The following is an 18,007-nucleotide window of genomic DNA, read 5'->3' as shown; positions in this document are numbered from 1 at the left end:
GCAGTGCTGCCCTCCAGATTACCGTCCATGGGGAGACAGGTCATAAATAGTCACAGGAGGCGTGGGACCCAATATATAATTACTAATCATGAAAAAGGCAATGAAGGAAAAGAATAGTGTGCTGTGAGCCCGTTATTAGTGTGCCAATTATTTAATTGGGAGAAAGGTGATATTTGTGATAAGAACTCAAGCAAACAAGAGAGATTCATTGAAGGAATACGAGAATATGTTGAGTCCCCGTGAAGGAAAATTGAAGGAACCCAAGTCAATCTTTAATTTTTCTCCTTGTTTCAGTATGTCTGCTTATCTTACAAACTAATAATCGTTTTCTACAAATGAGCAAATATTGTTATCAAATAACTGAGATCGTTCTCATGGTACTTTGTTTTGTTGGCTACTGATAGTTTCAAGAACGTCTGCCTGCCTTATGCCTCTACCATCCTATAAGTTCCTCTAAGACATGAATCGAGATTTCTTCTTTTTTTTCTTTCTTTCTTTTATTTGTTTATTTTTCAGTTGATCCAAAGTACTATGAGCCATTAACGCTCAACACCCAGTTGTGACTGACTGAGTTTTGCGGGTAATAGAACAGTTGGTTGTTGATGGCACGGCTTGGTCCAGGACAAAGAAAAAGTCCATGTTGATTGGCATCTTCTGTCAACTGAGTGAAGTCGGTCGGTATCCAGCAGTCAGGGCAGGCAGTGACATCCGCTGCCTCAGCTGCAGCCTGGGCCCAGAGCCCTCAGCATGCCTGGGTTTGCACTCTGTGACCCGGACACGAGGTACCTCCGTTCTGGGGTGCAGGATTGTTACACTCTCTCCTCCTTTCCCAGCTGCCCGATTTGCAAGCAGACCATGAGCTCCAGCAGCCCCAGTGACCATCCGCCTTGGCTCCTGCATGGATAATTTCCCAGGGGACAAGGAGGTTAGCGTACAAGCGGCAGCTTGGATGGTTGAGTGAGGCCCATCCCGCTGCCCTAGAGTGGTCTGCAATCTCTCCTTGGGGAAATGCCTCCGTGTAGCCAACCCAGACCTCTGTGCTCACTGCCTTGCACTTAATTTGAAACTCTGGATGGAGTGAGAAGAGGCCACTGGGAGCCCATCTCATGAAATTGGAACCTGTGGTTCCACGGAAGATGGATAGCAGAGAGAGGCAGGGAGGCGCGCGTCTCTGGAAGAATGACACTGGGCCAGTGGAGGGTGTGCAGACAGGGAACTCACCCCAGCTGGAGCTTCACAAAGGCCAGCCAGACACCCCTATGGAAAGGATAGCTGGGCTTTTAAATGAAGGTTTGCAAATCAACCCCACTCAGACTCCAATGATGGGGCCACGGTGGGTGACAGGTTCTCTGCACAGAGTGTCAGAACACATGCACTGACCATGGGCTGTCTCTAGATCTCCAGTTTATACAGTCCCTCTAGCCTGGGGCTGCTGCCTCCTACTGACTCTGTGCCTTTGGACCATCCCATCTCCTCTCTCAGCCTGAGCTTTCACCTCTGTAAAGGAAAAGGGTGGACTGATCCAGTAGGATTTTCCATCATTATTTTTTTCATTACTGTTTTTTTTTTTTTCTTAAATGAAATCTTATATGGGCCCCAGCATGGAAGTCAGATGAAAGTGAAGCTGTTCTATTTGAAGCTGGGTGTCTATCAGGTTTGCCCTGCTCCTCTGGGGCAGCCCCTAGGAGACCCCAAGCTTCCTCAGATCTCAGTGTGAATATCATTGGATTAGATTATCTTCAAGTCCCTTCCAGCTCTGTCATCACACTCCCTGGTGGGGCAGCCACAGAACGGTTCTCTGTTTCTCCCACCTCTGTGGCTCGGTCCCTACAGGCAAAGATTTGCGGGGAAAATCCCTCGGGACCTACGACAGTGGGTCTCCACGGTGGCCGACTCCCCCGCCTTAGACTTCCTTGCCAGATCGATCTCTGTCTGGCTGAAAGTTTAGTCTGATAGCCCCAAGGCCACCCGAGGTCCATACCCCTCGGGCATGGAACAAGGTTAATGGAACACCCGGGAGCTGCCTGCAGCTGACGGAATGTAATCATGCAGGAGAAATGGGACTATGCGGAGGACCCAGCCCTCTGCGCCCTGCCACCCCCCTTGACCATTGACATTGTGTCCCCCTTCTCCAGTGCCCATCATGTGTACATGTGACTCAGCGTGGCCACCACCAAGCCCAGCACTGGATCATTGGAGAGGCATCTCTAGGTAGTCCACACTCCCTGTTCACTTTGCTCTGTGCTCTGTGAACAGGGATCCAAGCAAGTCACTGGCTCTGAGGGCCCTTGACATGCTCTAATTCTAATTACCCAGGCAGAGCTCATGTCTGTCCCTTTAAGCCAGGTCAGCCCGATAACCGTGACCTGGGCCGTACCCTCCCTCTCCACTCCCCAAACTGATAATCAGTGCAATCATCTCAGACCCTCTACCCCCATCCCCCAAATTTCCAGACTCTTAGGATGTAAATTAGTAGAATGTAACAGTTAAGAGCTTGGGTCCTAACATCAGACCACCTGGGTCCAAATCCTGGCTTTGACACTCCCCAGCTAGACGACTCAGCGAGTTATCTCGCCTTCTTTCTGCCCCCATGTCCTCATCTGTGAATTGGGGAGATAATAGTATTGATATTTATCTCATCACATTCTTGGGGGAATAAAGGAGTTCGTGCACATAAAGTGTTGCAATAGTGCCTGGTACAGAATTTGTTGTTCTTTCTGTTCATTGACCTTTGGTCCCTCTGGAAAGTTGCCTGGCCAATGAGGCAAATGGGGGCTGAAACCCAGTCCAAACTCTGCTTGAAAAGTCAAGAAATCCCTGGGTCTGGAGCTGGGCAGTATCAACCCCGAGTGGTTTTCTTTGTTCCTCCCAATTTACCCACCTAACAGGCAGTTCCTTTTTTCAATTCACATGAGGAAACTGTACCAGGCTTGGCCCTGGTCATTGTTCTGCTTGGTTTCTGTTCTCTGCATCCTCCTTCATAAGGACTCTGGAATTCACTCACCATCCTGGCTCACCCTTTTCAGAATTCCTCCTACAGGATACCAGGCAGCTTTTTGGGACCCAATTTGTACTCCCTTCAGCTCACAAAGGAGGGATTTAGATGTGGCACCAACCCAGGACAGATCTTCTACCAACAGGGCTCTATCTTCTTACTTATTAGAATTGAGCTTGCCACACGAGTTAGCTAGTTTAATCCTCAACACAACCTGTGATGTAGGTACTGATATCATCCCCATTTTACAGGGGATGCCCACCCAACATGCCAATTGGCAGCACTGGGATGTGAAGGCCTATTTGACACCAGAGCTATGCTATCCTGCCTCCCATTTAGAACGACTCTCCCAATGAGAAAATTGTAACCCACCGTCATCTCATTTTAAAACCAGGCTCCTACCCCATCTCCACTGTGCTTCAGCAGTTTGTTTTCCAGACTTTTTTTTTCCTTTACATTTTCTTCATTGCAGTTGCCAAATGAGATTGATTTATACATTGATTTGGTAGCCCATATTTCTGCCATCATTCTATGTACCAAGTATGCATGGAAAATTGGAAGCTTAGGGATTAGAACATGCATAGAGATTCTTGGAGCTCAAAGGAAAACAGAGATGAGAAAGACAGGCCCCAGAAAGAAGAAACAATTAACTGGTATCTCAGTAAGTTAGTGAAATAGCTGAGATTCACACCCAGGTCCCTAGGCTTCTTCATCTTTAAGGGACATGGATTTCTAACCCTCGTTTGAGAACCTTCTTTTCTGATACCAGTTGGTTTGTGCTGCAGCTTAATGTTTAAACGTTGAAACATTAAACTTTATGTTACTTGCCCCAACCTTGTTTTTAGTCATGACTCCTTGTGCTATAATGACAACTTACTTATCCCTTGTAGTGGGTTGAACTGTGTCCCCCAAAAGATAGGTTGAAGTTCAAACTCCATTACCTGTGAATGTTACCTTATTTGGATATAGGATCTTTGCAGATAAACTCAAGTTAAGGTGATGTCATGCTGGATTAGGATAGGTCCTAATCCAATGACTAGTATTTTTATAAGAGAGAAAACAGAGACGTAGAGCGGAGAACACCATGTGAAGACAGAGGCAGAGATTGGAATGGTGCAGCTACAAGCCAAGGAATGTCGGGCATTGCTGACTCATGCCAGAGGCTAGGAGAGAGAACAGATTCTCCCACAGAGCCTCCAGAAGAAAGCAGCCTAGCCAGTACACCTGGATTTGGGATTTCTAATCTCCAAAAGCGTGAGACAATAAATTTCCATTGCTTTAAGCCACCCAGCTTTTGGTAATTTGTTATGGCAGCCCTAGGAAACATCCCTCCGGAAATGAATCCTGTTGTCCATATACACCTTGGTAAAAAACAGTAGTCATCTGAGAGGGTTCTAATGGCAAGGAGAAAGCATAAAAACCAGTAAATGTAGGGGGTCAGCCATAAAGCTCAGAATGTGGGTTCCTAGAGCAATGGGCAAGAGGGCATAGAACAGAGAGGCTGGGAACCCCGAAGGTCCTTTCTGTGCTGGCCCCTCTAAGCCGAGATAGGCTAGAACCTGAGTGAGGATGCACGGGTCTTACCCTCTGCCTCCATTTGCTCACAGGCAAGGCCATGGCGACCCAGGGGGCACTGACATGTGCAGCTGGTACCATCGAGGATGGGCTTCCCATTGTTGAAGCAGGGCCCACAGCGGCAGGCATTGAATTCCATCAGGTACTGGTCCAAGGCTCGCCGCAGGTTCTGGCGCTTGGTCTCCAGAGGCCCCAGGTTCGTGTGCCGCAGTATCTCATGGATGGGCTGCAACTGTGGGCACAAAAAGAACAGAGAGCCCCTCCCTGGGCTCTGTCCAGCTTCCCAGAGCCCAAGAACTGGCCTTCAAGCTTCTGGAAGGCCTGCTACATGCCAGACACAGAGCCAGACACTCAACTTTATCCAGTTGTATTGTATCCTGGCAGCCACTCTGTGGAGCGAGTACGAAATCCCCCAACCCACGGATGAAGAAGCAGAGGTTCAAAAGTGTTTGAGTGACCAGCTCAGGACCACACAGTGGACCACGCTGAACACCAACCTACTTAACTTTGAAACCTGTGGTCCCAGAGGAAGACAAGAGCCCAGAAGCTATCTGTGCCAACTCATCCACCCCGCTCCAGCACTTTTAGGACTCAGGAAGCGTATAAAGTATTTATATGTTTGTGTGCGTGTGTGTGTCTTTTATTGTCAACCTTCATTGCAGGAATTAATAAAGTCCTTAACGCAGTTGTGTTGCCACTGCTGAGCACCGCCCCTAATGGTGTGAATGTGGTGTTTGCCTGTGTGTATTTGAGGGTGTTGGGGGGATGATGGTGGCGGAGTCATTCACATATGCCCATTCTAGGCAGGACTGTAGTCTAGGGTTTCTTAACCTTGGCACTATTGCATTTCCTGCTGGACAATTCTTTGTTGACGGGGCAGGCTGGCCTGCGCATTGTAGGGTGTTTAGCAACATCACTGGCCTCTACGCACTAGATGCCAGTAGTACCTTCTAGTCATGAAAACCAAAAGTGTCTCCTGACATTGCCAGATGTCCCCTGGGGCGGGGGGATGGGGGAGTCAACCCCTGGTTGGGAAGTAGTAGATGTAGCAAAGAGCATTGACTCTGGAGCTAGAAAATCTGGCTTCAGATCCCAGCTCTGTAACTTCTAGCTGTGTGATCTCTGTCCCATTACAGGTGAAGACTTCCTTCCTCATCTGTAAAGTGAGAACAATAGTCCTACACTCCAGGTTTATTGTGAGGATTAAAGTTGAGAGATGGGGAAGGCCTGTCACGTACTCAAAGCTAAATAAATGCTGCTCACTTCCCAGCTGTGTGGCCCAGAACTCGTAATTGCCCCCCCCCCCAAGCCTGAGCCCTGTTATCTATAAAATGGGAATAATAACCTACTTCTTAGAATTCATGTGAGGATCTAAAGAAGTAATGAATGTGAGATACCACTGCAAAGAGGAAGAACAGTATAAAATAAAGCACCATTTTTATTAGTTAGATGTGATGATAGTAAAAAAAAAAAAGCCTATATTTTTCAAATTGCATGTATATATGGTTATCTTCAGCATGCTTATAAAGCTATATATTTTAACACATAACCATAAAATGAAATCTCTTTTCCAGATCTCTCATTTTACAGGAGAGTAACCTGAGGCTCTGAGAGGGGAGGGATTTGCCAAGGTCACAGAGCCATTCAGAGGTGGGACTGAGCCCCACTGGAGCAAACTCACTTCTCAAGAATCAGAGGTCAGTAGGGCACTCGCCATGCTTTGAATGGGTTCCTGGAAATGTGTACAGAAAGACCCGTGGCAAACAAACCTTGACCTGTGGCCAGGGGCTGTGCCTGAGGTCACCAGGCTGGTCATGTCAGGACTGGCTGGGCCCCCAGCCAAGGGGAGAAGACCATTACTGGAAGTTCAGGGAATTTGGCCCCACTGTTAGGAAATCAGTACAGAAAGGGCTGCCCCGGTTAAAGATGACTCTTAGTTCCAGAGAAGGCCAGGACCATCGGGCAACTTCCCTTTGACCTTCCAGTGGAGGTCAGCACTCAGACCCCCATCTCTCCTTTCTCTTCCCCAAATCCTCATGAAGGGGATTGGGAAGGGCCGTGAAACTTAAAGAGGGAAGAGGGATGGAGAAATGATTCTTAAAATGTTAGAGCTTGAAAAGATATTGGCAACGGTCTTGTTCCCATTTTACAAATGAGAGGAAAGATTCAGAGAAGGCAAGTAGTATGATATCAACACACTATAACATAACATATATAATAATATATACCATAACAGCATCATCACATAGCAAGATTCCTATGTTCACTCAATCTAAGCACCTGCCATAAATAGGCACCGCTAAGCTCTGGTATAGGCAAATGAATAAGACTCCACTCTGAGCGCCAGGTTCCAAATAACTCCCTAACTGGCTTCCTCTCTGTGGCCATAGTCTGTCTGTCTGTCTGTCTGTCTCTCTCTCCTTCATCCTTCATACCTCTGTGAGCATTTTCCTTTCAAAGCACAGCTCTATCTGTGTCACTCCCCTGCTCTATGACCCGCCAACAGCCTCATGTTTCGAATCCAACCTTCCAGGGGGCATCATGGGTTGCGAAGAGATCATGAACGTTAGCATCAGTCAGTCTTGACTCCAGTTGGGCTGTGCCATTTCCCAGCTCTGAGATTTGGCCAGCTAACTCAACCTCCACAAACCTGCTTCCTCAACTGACATTTACTAAGTACTCACTTCTCTCTCCCTAACCTTGGGATGTAACATTTTATTAGCCCCATATTACAGAGCAGAAAACTGGAACTCAGAAAATGAAGTAACTCATCCAAGGTCACACATCAGAAAGGTGGCTGACCCACGAGCCAAACTATATCTTTTTCACCCCATACCCAGGCTGTCTTTCCCAAAAGACAGAATTGGGTCTTCTCCAAGTCACGAATGTCAGTCTTCCCCTTGGAAGTTTTGCTCAAGGCAAACAAAGAGCTCACCTCTTGACCATGAAAGTTTATATGTTATTCCTGATAGCAATTTTACAGTTTTGCCCAAATCACTAATAGCTTGATGATAGCAATTTTTAGACCCTATGTGAATTACAGATGCGTGAAAATGGTCCCTTATTTATTGGAGAAGAAATGCAATCAAAGTTAATCCATCTGACCTCTTTCTTCATAGAGAAGACGGTGTTATAATAGATTTTTACGTTTAACTGTTGGTATATATTTTAAGAGAAGGAATGTATCCACACCTGGGATTTTTAACTATCTATAGAAAATGAGCAAGGTCAGGAAAAATGGGCAAGAAAACAATAATATTTTATTTAAAAGCCCAAAATATAACTCTTTTTTCTAATGAACTACCCTTGCATATGAATTGAATAGTGTGACAATACTAGTAGAACAATCCACTTCCTTTGCAGTTTGAATACAATTTTACTTCCTTTGTGGGGTTAGAGATTTAAGGCAAGCTTTCTCAACTTTGGCACTATTGACACTAGGGGCCAGATGTTTCTTTGCTGTGGGCGGCTGTCCTGTGGATTAGGGGGTGTTTAGGAGCATCCCTGGCCTCTACCCACTAGATGCCAGTAGCATCTTCTCAGTTGTGACGATCAAAAATGTCTTCAGACATTGCCAGATGTCTCCTAGGGGAGCAAAATTGACCCCGGTGGCTGGGAACCATGGCTTTAAGGCAGGTGCTAGGATAGAGGGAAGAGAGAACTGGACATTAAGTCCAAAGGTCTGGGATCCAGGTACTGCCACATATGAGCTCTGTGACCTGAAACAATTCACTTGATGACTTGGAGCCTCAGTTTCCTAATTTTTCACTGGGGAGAATCCCATCTGTGCCAGAGGTCATTGTGATGAGATCACGTAGAGCAGGGGCAGCAAACTATAGCTAGAAATCATACTCGGCCCACGGCTTGTTTCTGTATGGCCTTTGAGCCATAAGAATGATTTTTACATTTTTACAAGATTATAAAAAAAAAAATGGAGAAGAAGAAGAACTTGTATGAAAGGGACTGTATGTGGCCCACAAAGCCTAAAATATTTACTCTCTGGTCCTTTACAGAAAAAGTTTACCAACCTCCAACTTAACAGATGTGATTTTTAAAGTCTTTTATGTATGTGAGTTGTTATTTCTATAAGGTGGCTTAATCCTGAAGAAATTCTGGGGCTACGAGTGTAAAACTAGGCCCTGACCTGATAGTAAGCTTGTGATCCCAGCTCTCCTGTGGCCTGAGTCTAGAGTCACGTATCCCTGTAGTCAGACGGGGAAGGCCACCAGCTCAGCGTGCCGTTACATTTAATCTTGTTCTCTGATGGGCTTATAATAAGAAATATGAAATGATCTGGTCTGCTTCACTTTCATTCCTCGTGAACGTAGAGTTTCTTCAACTGCAAAAAGACTTACCTCAAAATCAATAACAGCAGGATTATACTTTAATGACCTCCCCCAGGAACGGTACGTAACGATGCTCCTGTCTTGTGTCAAGCCACCTCCCCAGCCAGAGCTGCCACCTTGCACCAGAGAAATGATGTCTTCCACACCCACTGTCTTCTTGTCACCGACTGCCATCGAGAGAATAACCACATTAGCTCATTTCCTAAAATGCCAAGCTCTGCTAATGAGATTTGGAACAGAGTTTAAGTGCTCTCCTTAGAGCTGTCTCCCATTCTTCTACCTTGCTCGGTTAACTAGCAGGGCAAGGCAGAAAAGAAGCACCAAGACTTGGAAATAGACCCATCCTTTGGATTAGAGCAGACACTGGGAAGACAGCCTAACCCAACATGGAGGAGGGAGAAGATGGGAAAATGGATGATGATTCATTCATTCATTTATTCAGATATTTATGTCAAATGTTTACTTGGTGCCTGCTATATGCCAGATAAGTTCAATCAAATATTGTAAGTGCTATGACAGATTTCTCTTTCAGTAGGGGTGCAGAGAAAGATGTGGTCAGATCTATAGTAGCAGTGGGGAGGTGGTCAGGAAAAAAGGTGAGTTATCTAGAAGAATGGATAAATCTTGGCAGGTAAGTGGAAGGAGGAGGGAAGGGCATCAGAGAGAAGGATTTGACCTAAGGCCCTGAGACATGAGTAGCCCAATGCAATGTGAGTAACTTGAACCTCATGTACTGATCCATTGTACTATAAACTATTTCGTCATCCCTGCATCCTCTGTGTCTCCCACCTGGAAAAAATTACTCAATACAGGTTGAATGAATGAATGAATACATGAACACTCGTAGTGACCTGTGTGGGAGATGTTAGAAAATATTCTTGTACAGTCTTTCTCTAATAATTATTCTTTGAGCTTGGACTTGGTAACCACATTTTTCTCTCTCAGCAAACTTGTTTCCTCCCTCTGGACTGTACCTCATGGGACTTTATCTCAACAGGTGGCTTTCCAGGTTCCATCTGCACATTCCTTTCATCCCAGCTCTTACTTAGATCTTTGTCTAGCGCTTGATATCTAGAAGGGTGCACCATACGAAGTCAAGTATTTCTAAGGTGATCTCAGCCCATGCAGAATTCAAACTAAGGCCACTACAGGTCATTGGTTTGGGGTGTTCAGCAGATATGCAGTATGACCATTGACTGAAATGGAATCAGTTGGTGGGGGGGGGGGGTAATAGCGTACATGCCCCGATTTTGTGTCCAAGGGAAAATCTGGCTTCTCTTTTTGGGAAGCCCATTACTAAATACTTGCCCATTTTGCCACCTCCAAATTTTTTACAAGCTTCTCCTGATAAACGTCCTCCAATTTGTGTTGTATCTGTATAGTCATAGTCGATGCCAAAAGAGCTTCCAAAGCATGTCTTGATATCATTGCTGGTAACACCTGCAACAGGGAGTAGAGAAACATAGAATGCTGAGACGCTGAAAGACCGTAAATACGGTACAACCAGCTCATGGTAGTAGCTCACAGCTCACTAGCTCACAGTAGTAAAAGCTAGCTTCTATTTTGCAGTCTTAAGAGATCTGGGTTGAAATCCCAGTTCTTTAACCCAGTTTCAGTGTTCTCTTCTCTATGGTTCCAGTGCAAATATTCTTGAAACGAGAAGGAATATGTATTGCACACACTAGTTGGTCAAAAGTGCTTGTTCCCTTTCCTTTGCACATTCTCCACGGAGCCTCCTTGAGACAGTGATTCTATCTCATCCATCTCCATATACCCCTGTGCCTAGCACAGTGCCTGGCCCAAGATTGGCACCAATTTTGCATTTGTTGCCCCTTCCTCTCTCCTTTTTCACCATCTTTCTAAAGTCTACTCAAGCTCCAATTCAAATATCATTTCTTTCATGAAGCATTTTTGGATCAGAACACTTCCCTCTTTCTTCAGAGCTACGCATGTGCTTTGTTTAGGTCTGACTGATCATATGTGTCCCAATTCTTTTTGCCCAGGTCCTGTTTGCACCCCAGAGAGGCCAGAGTGCTGTCAGAAGATGGATAGATCTCCCTGGGGAGGCTCCTTGACTTCTGGCCCCATGAGAACTGTGAGGCCCACATTAATTTTCTCTGTCTCCATCTGAGGAGTTGCTGAGGAATCTGCATTTTGCAGATGAGGAACATAATTCTCAAAGGAATAACAGCATTTTCCCCCGATCCCACAGCCTGTAGGTGAACAGAGCTAGGTTTCCAACCCTTGGTCAGCTGGCAAGATAAGGGTAGCAAAACAGACTGGAGCAAGATATTGACCATTGCTGCAGAGTTCAGCTCCCTCTGTAGCTAAAGTCTTCTGAAGTTTGTGAACTGGAGTTTGCCTTGGCAACATGTCATTACTTTTCACTGCAACTATACAATAATTATGACCAGTCAGTGTCTTATTCTGGCAACCACAAAGGAAAAATAATTTAGGTTGTAATTCAGTTAAGCTAAGGATTAGATTCAATATTTTTAAGGGAGTATCAGGTAGCAAGTTTACCTGCCGGCCTTCGCATGAAACTGCAGACTCTATGGGGTCAAGGACTGGCATCTTATTCACCACTCTCTTGTCGGCCTAGCAGCACGATGTCTGCCATGGGGGCGGAGCTCAGTGAGTATTCTCAGAATAAATGATTGATGAATGAAAAAAATGAGTGAATAAATGAATGCCAAGAGTCCTTTGGTAAGGGCTTCTAATGGAAAGACTCTTACAAGTCAGGAATCCTGAATTTAAATCCCAGCCACTCAGATGAATGGATAAAGAAATTATTATAGATATAATTATATATACGTATATATAATTTTTATATGTAATTTTAATATATATTATTATATATAATATATAAATAAAATAGATAATAATTATATATAATAAATATATAATTATTATATATAAAATTGTGTGTGTATATGTATATACTCTCTATATATCCCACATATGTACCTTATATATATATATTCCACATATATACCCTATATATATTCCACATATATACCCTATATATATATATATCACATATATATATCCCATTTATATATAAAATAATTATTCAGCCTTAAAACATAAAGAGATCCTGCCATTTGTGACAACATGGGTGAAACTTGAAGACATTATGCTAAGTGAAATAAGTCATACACAAAAAGGAAAAAAAACTGCCTGATCTTACTTATACGTGAACTCTACAAAAGTCAAATATATAGAAGCAGAGAGGAGAACGGCGGTTGCCCGGGGTGAGGAGGTGGGGGAAAAGGGGAGATGCTGCATGAACTTGTAGTTATGTAGGAGGAATAAGCCTAGAGATCTAATGTACAGCCTGATGTCTACAGCTGATATCAATAATATTGTATTGAATACTGGAAATTTGCAAATGGAGTAGATTGCAGGTACTCTCGTCATACATACGTAACTATGTGAGGAGAAGATATGTTAATTAGCTTGACTGTAATAGTCATTTCACTTTATATGTATCAAATCATCATGCTATATACCTTAAATATATACACATTTTATTTTTCTTAAAAAGTAAAACAAAACGCGTCTCAGGCCCTGACATCCTGTATGAGCTTAGAAAAGGCCCATGATCTCACTGGGCCTCCGTTTCCCGTTTATGGAGAGAAAGGGTTGGACTTGCTCATCCTGAGACCCCTTTCGGCTGCAGCCCTCTGTGCCTCTGAGCACAGCAGTTTCTGAATAACTCCAAGCTGACAGTGCCTGGGAGAACTGATGCTTTAAGCACCAGCACTCAGCGCCAAGCACAGAGTTTCTTCTGCCATTTCCGTTCAAGTACTTTTAATTTTTAATGTACTGCTAATTGAGGAAGATTTAGCATATTTAATTGTTTTGATTAAAAAATGCTTCAACAGTGATAAACAAAAGCGGATGAAAGGAATTCACGGGCAGAAGCCAGAGTGATTACGTAGGTGAGTGGTGTAGTGCTGCCCAATTAAAGTGACAGGGCGGGCCGATTAGCGGGGGCTGGAGAATGCCTGTGGAGTGACTATGCTCATGAAGGGTCTGCAGACAGCCTGCCACGCGCTCCTTGGAGAAGAGAGTTCCAGCTTGATTTCAGCAGCACGGCTTGACTGCAAAGAATCGCCTCCCGTGGACCCTGAAGGAGGGTACCAACCAGCAAGGGGAGGTCTGTGACTTAAGAAGCATACGACATGAGGGCTAAATTATCCTTAGTCACCTACCCCACACTTCTCATGTTTAGTTGTGTTGCCCTTGGTTCATAGAGATTAATTATCTTGCCCAAAACCACGTAGCCATAAAGAACACTGGAGCTGAGATTCAAACTCGTCTTTCTTGCTTAGAAGAATTAGCTAATTCTATTTATTGCATCAGACTAAATTCTGCTGAAAAATTTAGTAAGCATCTGCTATGTACCATCTCAGGCATACTGTGTGTTGGACAAGGTAGACACTGTGAGAATAAAACCAGTATGGATATGATGCATATCTAAATTACAAGGTTCTGGCTTTGAGAAGCTAGCAGGTGTGGGGCAATATAGTAAATGGAGACGGATTTGGATCCCAAGAGTTGCTTATTTCGTGGAAGACAATTTTTCCACGGATGGGGTGGGGGGATGGTTTTAGGATGATTCAAGTGCATTACCTTTATTGTGCACTTTAGTTCTATCATTATTACATTGTACTATATAATGAAATAATTAACACAACTCACCATAATGCTGACAGGAGGCGGAGCTCAGGCAGTAATGCTAGCGATGGGGAGCAGCTGTAAATACAGATGAAGCTTCACTCCCTCGCCCACCACTCACCTCCTGCTGTGCGGCCTGGTTCCTAACAGGCCACGGACCGGTACCAGGCCATGGCCTGGGAGTTGGGGATCCCTGGACTACAGGACCAGGTGGTGCTCTGCCAGGGCTCCACCCCATCCCATCAGCTCCTTAGATGTCAGCTTTGGACCAGATCAAACTGGCGTTTGTTTTAGACTTTCGTGCTCAGTAAACAGGAGTTGATGTTTGCCGAACCTGGCTACGTATTGAGATCATCTGGAGGGCTTATTAAAAACACAGGTTCCTGAGCCCCACCTCTATCAATTCTGATTCTGTATTTCTGAGTAATCAGCAACCTGTATTTTAAATAAGTATCCCAGATGAAGCCTATGCAGTGCATCTGGGATGAGATACTGAGTACCACGGTCCTACAGAGAACCTCTGGTGGCCTGTCACAAAGCCGGCCTCCACACTATCCTAGTCAATGCCTTTGTCAATGCCTTGGATATGGACTTAGCAGCCACGCTCACCGTATCTACCCAGAGGAAGAAAAGGAATCAGGGTCCAAAAAGCCCTCAAAGGGCTGATGGACAGACAGACCAAGCATAGCAAGATGAGACTCAGTTGGAAAAGTTGTGACATCCTGTCCTGGGGATAAAATACCAAGTGCATGAGCACAGTAAGGAAGAGAGCCAGCTTAGCAGGAGAACAAGAGAAAAGGCCCAAGAGTTTTAGATCACTTTCAGCTCAGTAGGGCAATGAAGCCAGGTGAAAATTATACTCAATAAAGTAAAGGCGGGGATAATCTCATTCCCTCTGCGCAGGTTAGAGAAACCCGGGACCTGGTGCCAAGTTCTGGGAGCCACACTTTTAAAAGGAAATAAGAAAACAGAGCATTCGTTGGACATCATCCAACCTTTGAAAGGAAGGAAATCCTGCCATGTGCAACAACGTGGATGAACCTGGCGGACATTATGCTAAGTGACAGAAGCCAGTCACAGAAGGACAAATACTGCATGATCCCACTTAATATGAGGTATGTAAAGTAGTCAAACTCATGGAAGCAGAGCATAGAATTGTGGTTGCTTGGGGGTTGGGAGAGGATGAGGAATTGCTAATCAACGGGCATCAAATCTCAACTACGCAAGATGAGTAAGTTCTGGAGATCTGCCAGAATATTGTCCCTATAGTGAAGGATTCGGTATTGCACCCTTAAACATGTGTTGTAAGATTAGATCTCATGTGAAGTGTTTTTACCACAATAAGATTTAATAAAAGAAGAAAATGGGGAATGATTGAATGAGAATGAGCATGAGGGTGAAGAAATTTAAAGCCAAATCCTTTTGGGAATGTTTGAGGGGATGCAAGATGTTTACCTGAACAAGAAAGGAGAGGTTTCTCTTTAAGAGAGGTCAGTAGAATTAGATTCAGCTCTCCAGAGGGTTGTCTTGAGGAAGAGGAATTAGGCTTGTTTGTGTGGTCACAAGGGCAAGAACTAGGACCAAAAGGGCAGATGCTACAGGGAGATAGATTTAGGCTCAATCTAAGGTAAATCACCGCAACACTCAGAGGCCAAAGAGATAGGAGTTATTTCATGAGGCAGTGAGCTCCCCATATCTGGAGGGTCCCAAGCAGAAGCTAGCTGTTTGCCTGTGAGTAGAAGCATTTGCAGAATTGACCAGATGTCTTTTAAGAGCTCCTCTAAAGCCAAGATTCTGAAACTTTAAGAAACACACCAGAACACCTGAGGAGCATTTGAGATAACTTGGGTACGTCCTTAATGATTTCTTATTGTGTTCCAGGTATCTGGGAAGTAAAGAGGGCTAAAGGGAGCGTTTGCTGTCAGTGAGCCTACAGCCCAGTGTGGAGACATGGACAGGTAAGCTGATAGTTCTTGTACTGTGTCATGAGGACTTTGAGGGAAGGCAGCAAGCTCGGGGCAGTCTTCCTTAGGGGGTCAGAGGAAGGTTACCAGAGGCAAGTGTGAAAGGATGAGTAGGGATTAGCCAGACAAAGTGGAGAACATTGAGAGCAAAGGGAGGCCACGTGAAGGCCTTGTGTCCCCAGCAGCAAGAGTCTGCTCAGAAAGGCCAACATGGTCTGAACTCCAGAGTGGAAAGGAAGGAGATGCAAATCAGCCAAGGAAGTACTGGGAGACCCTTGGGGTCCTTCCCACTCTAGTCTGGTCCCCAGAGGAGCTGCTGTGCCCGTCTGGCAGGCCAGGAGCCCGGGGGACACGTCTCTGGCCACCATGTCTACTGCTTGTTTCACACCCGGTCTGGGCTGTGGTGCAGGTGTGAGAGCTGTCTTCACACCTCTGTGGAGATACTGCATCCACGTGGCTCTGAGGCAGAGCCAGGCAGCCTTATTTCTGAGGTGCCAGAATCAGCAAGTCTCTGTCATTCCTCAGATGACAAGCATCAGGTGGAAAACAGCAGGTGTAATGCATTATTTATCTCTGTGCAACAAACAGATGCCATTTACGTTGCTGTGATCTCTGTGCTATGTTGCTCTGCTATGTTGGTTGCCCTCAAAGACAACCTCAGAAGGGAAAGGAAGAATCATATAGCCTATTTCATGCCATAACATTGGAAAAGATGATTGTTTAATCTGTGACTGGATGAGCTGGGAAGGGTTGGCTAACTTCCCTGCCCCCTAGGTGCTTCTGTGTATCCATTAAAACGCATGCTTCTCCAGCTAGAGGGGTGGGATAGGGAGGGTGGGAGGGAGACTCAAGAGGGAGGGGATATGGGGATATATGTATACATATAGCTGATTCACTTTGTTATACAGCAGAAACTAACACAGCACTGTAAAGCAATTATACTCCAATAAAAATGTTAAAAAAAATGCATGTTTTTTCCCAACCACCTGAGAATAATAGTACAAGTACCTCTGTGCCTTTGCATGTGCTGTTCCCTCTGACTAGAAAGTTCCCTTACCTCCTTCACTGAGTTTCTCCCACTCAGCTCTAGAAAACATTCCCTCATTCACAAGGGCCCTATATCTATGTCCCCGCAGTATCCCTGTGTGTCCTTCATGGTATCAGCATGCTTCCCTATAGCATAGTATTTAGCACACTATAGTAATTGTCAATTTCTTGGTCTGTTCTTCCAATTATCCTGCAAACTTATAAAGTCATCTCTTGGGTTTGCAAGGCTCAGCATGTAACAAGCCCCCAGAAGTGCTCAGGGATGGGCTGATTCCAGCCCATCTAGACAATACCTCTAAAATGTTTTGAGAGTCACAGGTCTTCTTTTGGTTGATGATATAAATCATATCTTTGTAATATCTCATGCTTGATTAAGAGTTGATATTTTATAAAGCTCTTTCATCTGTATTATCTCATTGGAAGCTCACCATGGGGCTGGGAGGATTTACTCCTTTTGCAGGCAATCTGAGGTTGGAGAAGGCAGGAACTGTGGTGGTTAAGTGTGGGAACTCTGGAGCCAGAGTTCTACTCTTCACTGGGAGTGTGGCTTTGGATGAGTGACTGAACCTCTTTGTGCCTCATGTTCCCCATTTGAAAATGGAGATGAAAATGGTTTCTATACAGGAGTCTCTAAAACTGGAGTCTGGTACAATTAAGTGTTCAACAAATCTTATTAGTTGTTGCTATGGTTGTTAGGTAACCTGCCCAAAGTTCCATGACTAACAAGCCCAAGAATCGGGGCTTGATGCAAGTTGTGCCGTATCCAAACTTGGGGCCCGCTCCATCCATCTCATCAAGCCAGTCTTACTCTGCAGGAAACCGTTCATCATGGGCCATGAGTAGCAGTGGTCTCCCCAAACCCCTCATTCCACAAAGCAGCTCAGAAAAAGGAATCCATGCTCCCAATGGGCAATGCTGGGGCTGCGATCTCAGGTCTCCCTCCCCCTGACAAAGGGCTACCTTCAGGGACTCTGACCCGCTAGATGATTTTGGTCATGATGGGAGGCAGTAGTATAGCTGAGGGCCAGGCTCTGAAATGGAAACTGCCTGAGGTGGAAATTTCCATGCTCACTTACTGTCTGAACCTCCCTGTATCACAGTTATCTCATCTATAACATGGGAATTTTAACACTGTCTACCTCATAGGGTTGCTCTGAGGGTTAAATGAGTTAATCCATGCCATGTACAGTGTTTAGGATAGTCCCTGGCTTGAAACTAGCAATAATGGTCAAGTATTACTATTATTAATGCTGCCAGAAATGCCACAGCATACCTAGACTGGGCTGTTGGTTCCTGATTCTGAACTGGAAAAATCGGAGAATATGGGAGGCTGAGGAGTTTGTGAACACCAATTTTCTTAATCAACTTCTCTTCAGGATAAACTGTACTGTTAACTG

At 44.9% G+C, this 18,007-nt stretch overlaps 1 protein-coding gene across 1 annotated transcript in view; it reads right to left on the bottom strand.

Annotated features, from left to right (window-relative positions):
• Positions 1 to 218: 218 nt before the first annotated feature.
• The window catches only part of C8A (complement C8 alpha chain), a 65,393-nt gene continuing 47,604 nt past the window's right edge, over positions 219 to 18,007 (bottom strand). Inside the window, exons 8-11 of the mRNA XM_036870065.1 lie at positions 10,225 to 10,356; positions 8,926 to 9,083; positions 4,580 to 4,802; positions 219 to 894 (exon numbers count right to left, since the gene is read on the bottom strand). Of these exons, the coding sequence (XP_036725960.1) occupies positions 743 to 894; positions 4,580 to 4,802; positions 8,926 to 9,083; positions 10,225 to 10,356 (665 nt within the window). The 3' untranslated portion in view covers positions 219 to 742. The remainder of the gene's footprint in view (positions 895 to 4,579; positions 4,803 to 8,925; positions 9,084 to 10,224; positions 10,357 to 18,007) is intronic.

This window comes from Balaenoptera musculus, chromosome 1 (assembly GCF_009873245.2).
Source record: "Balaenoptera musculus isolate JJ_BM4_2016_0621 chromosome 1, mBalMus1.pri.v3, whole genome shotgun sequence".
NCBI lineage: Eukaryota > Metazoa > Chordata > Mammalia > Artiodactyla > Balaenopteridae > Balaenoptera > Balaenoptera musculus.
The sequence above is the reverse complement of the archived record's forward strand: the minus strand, read 5'-3'. Positions and strand labels throughout refer to the sequence as shown.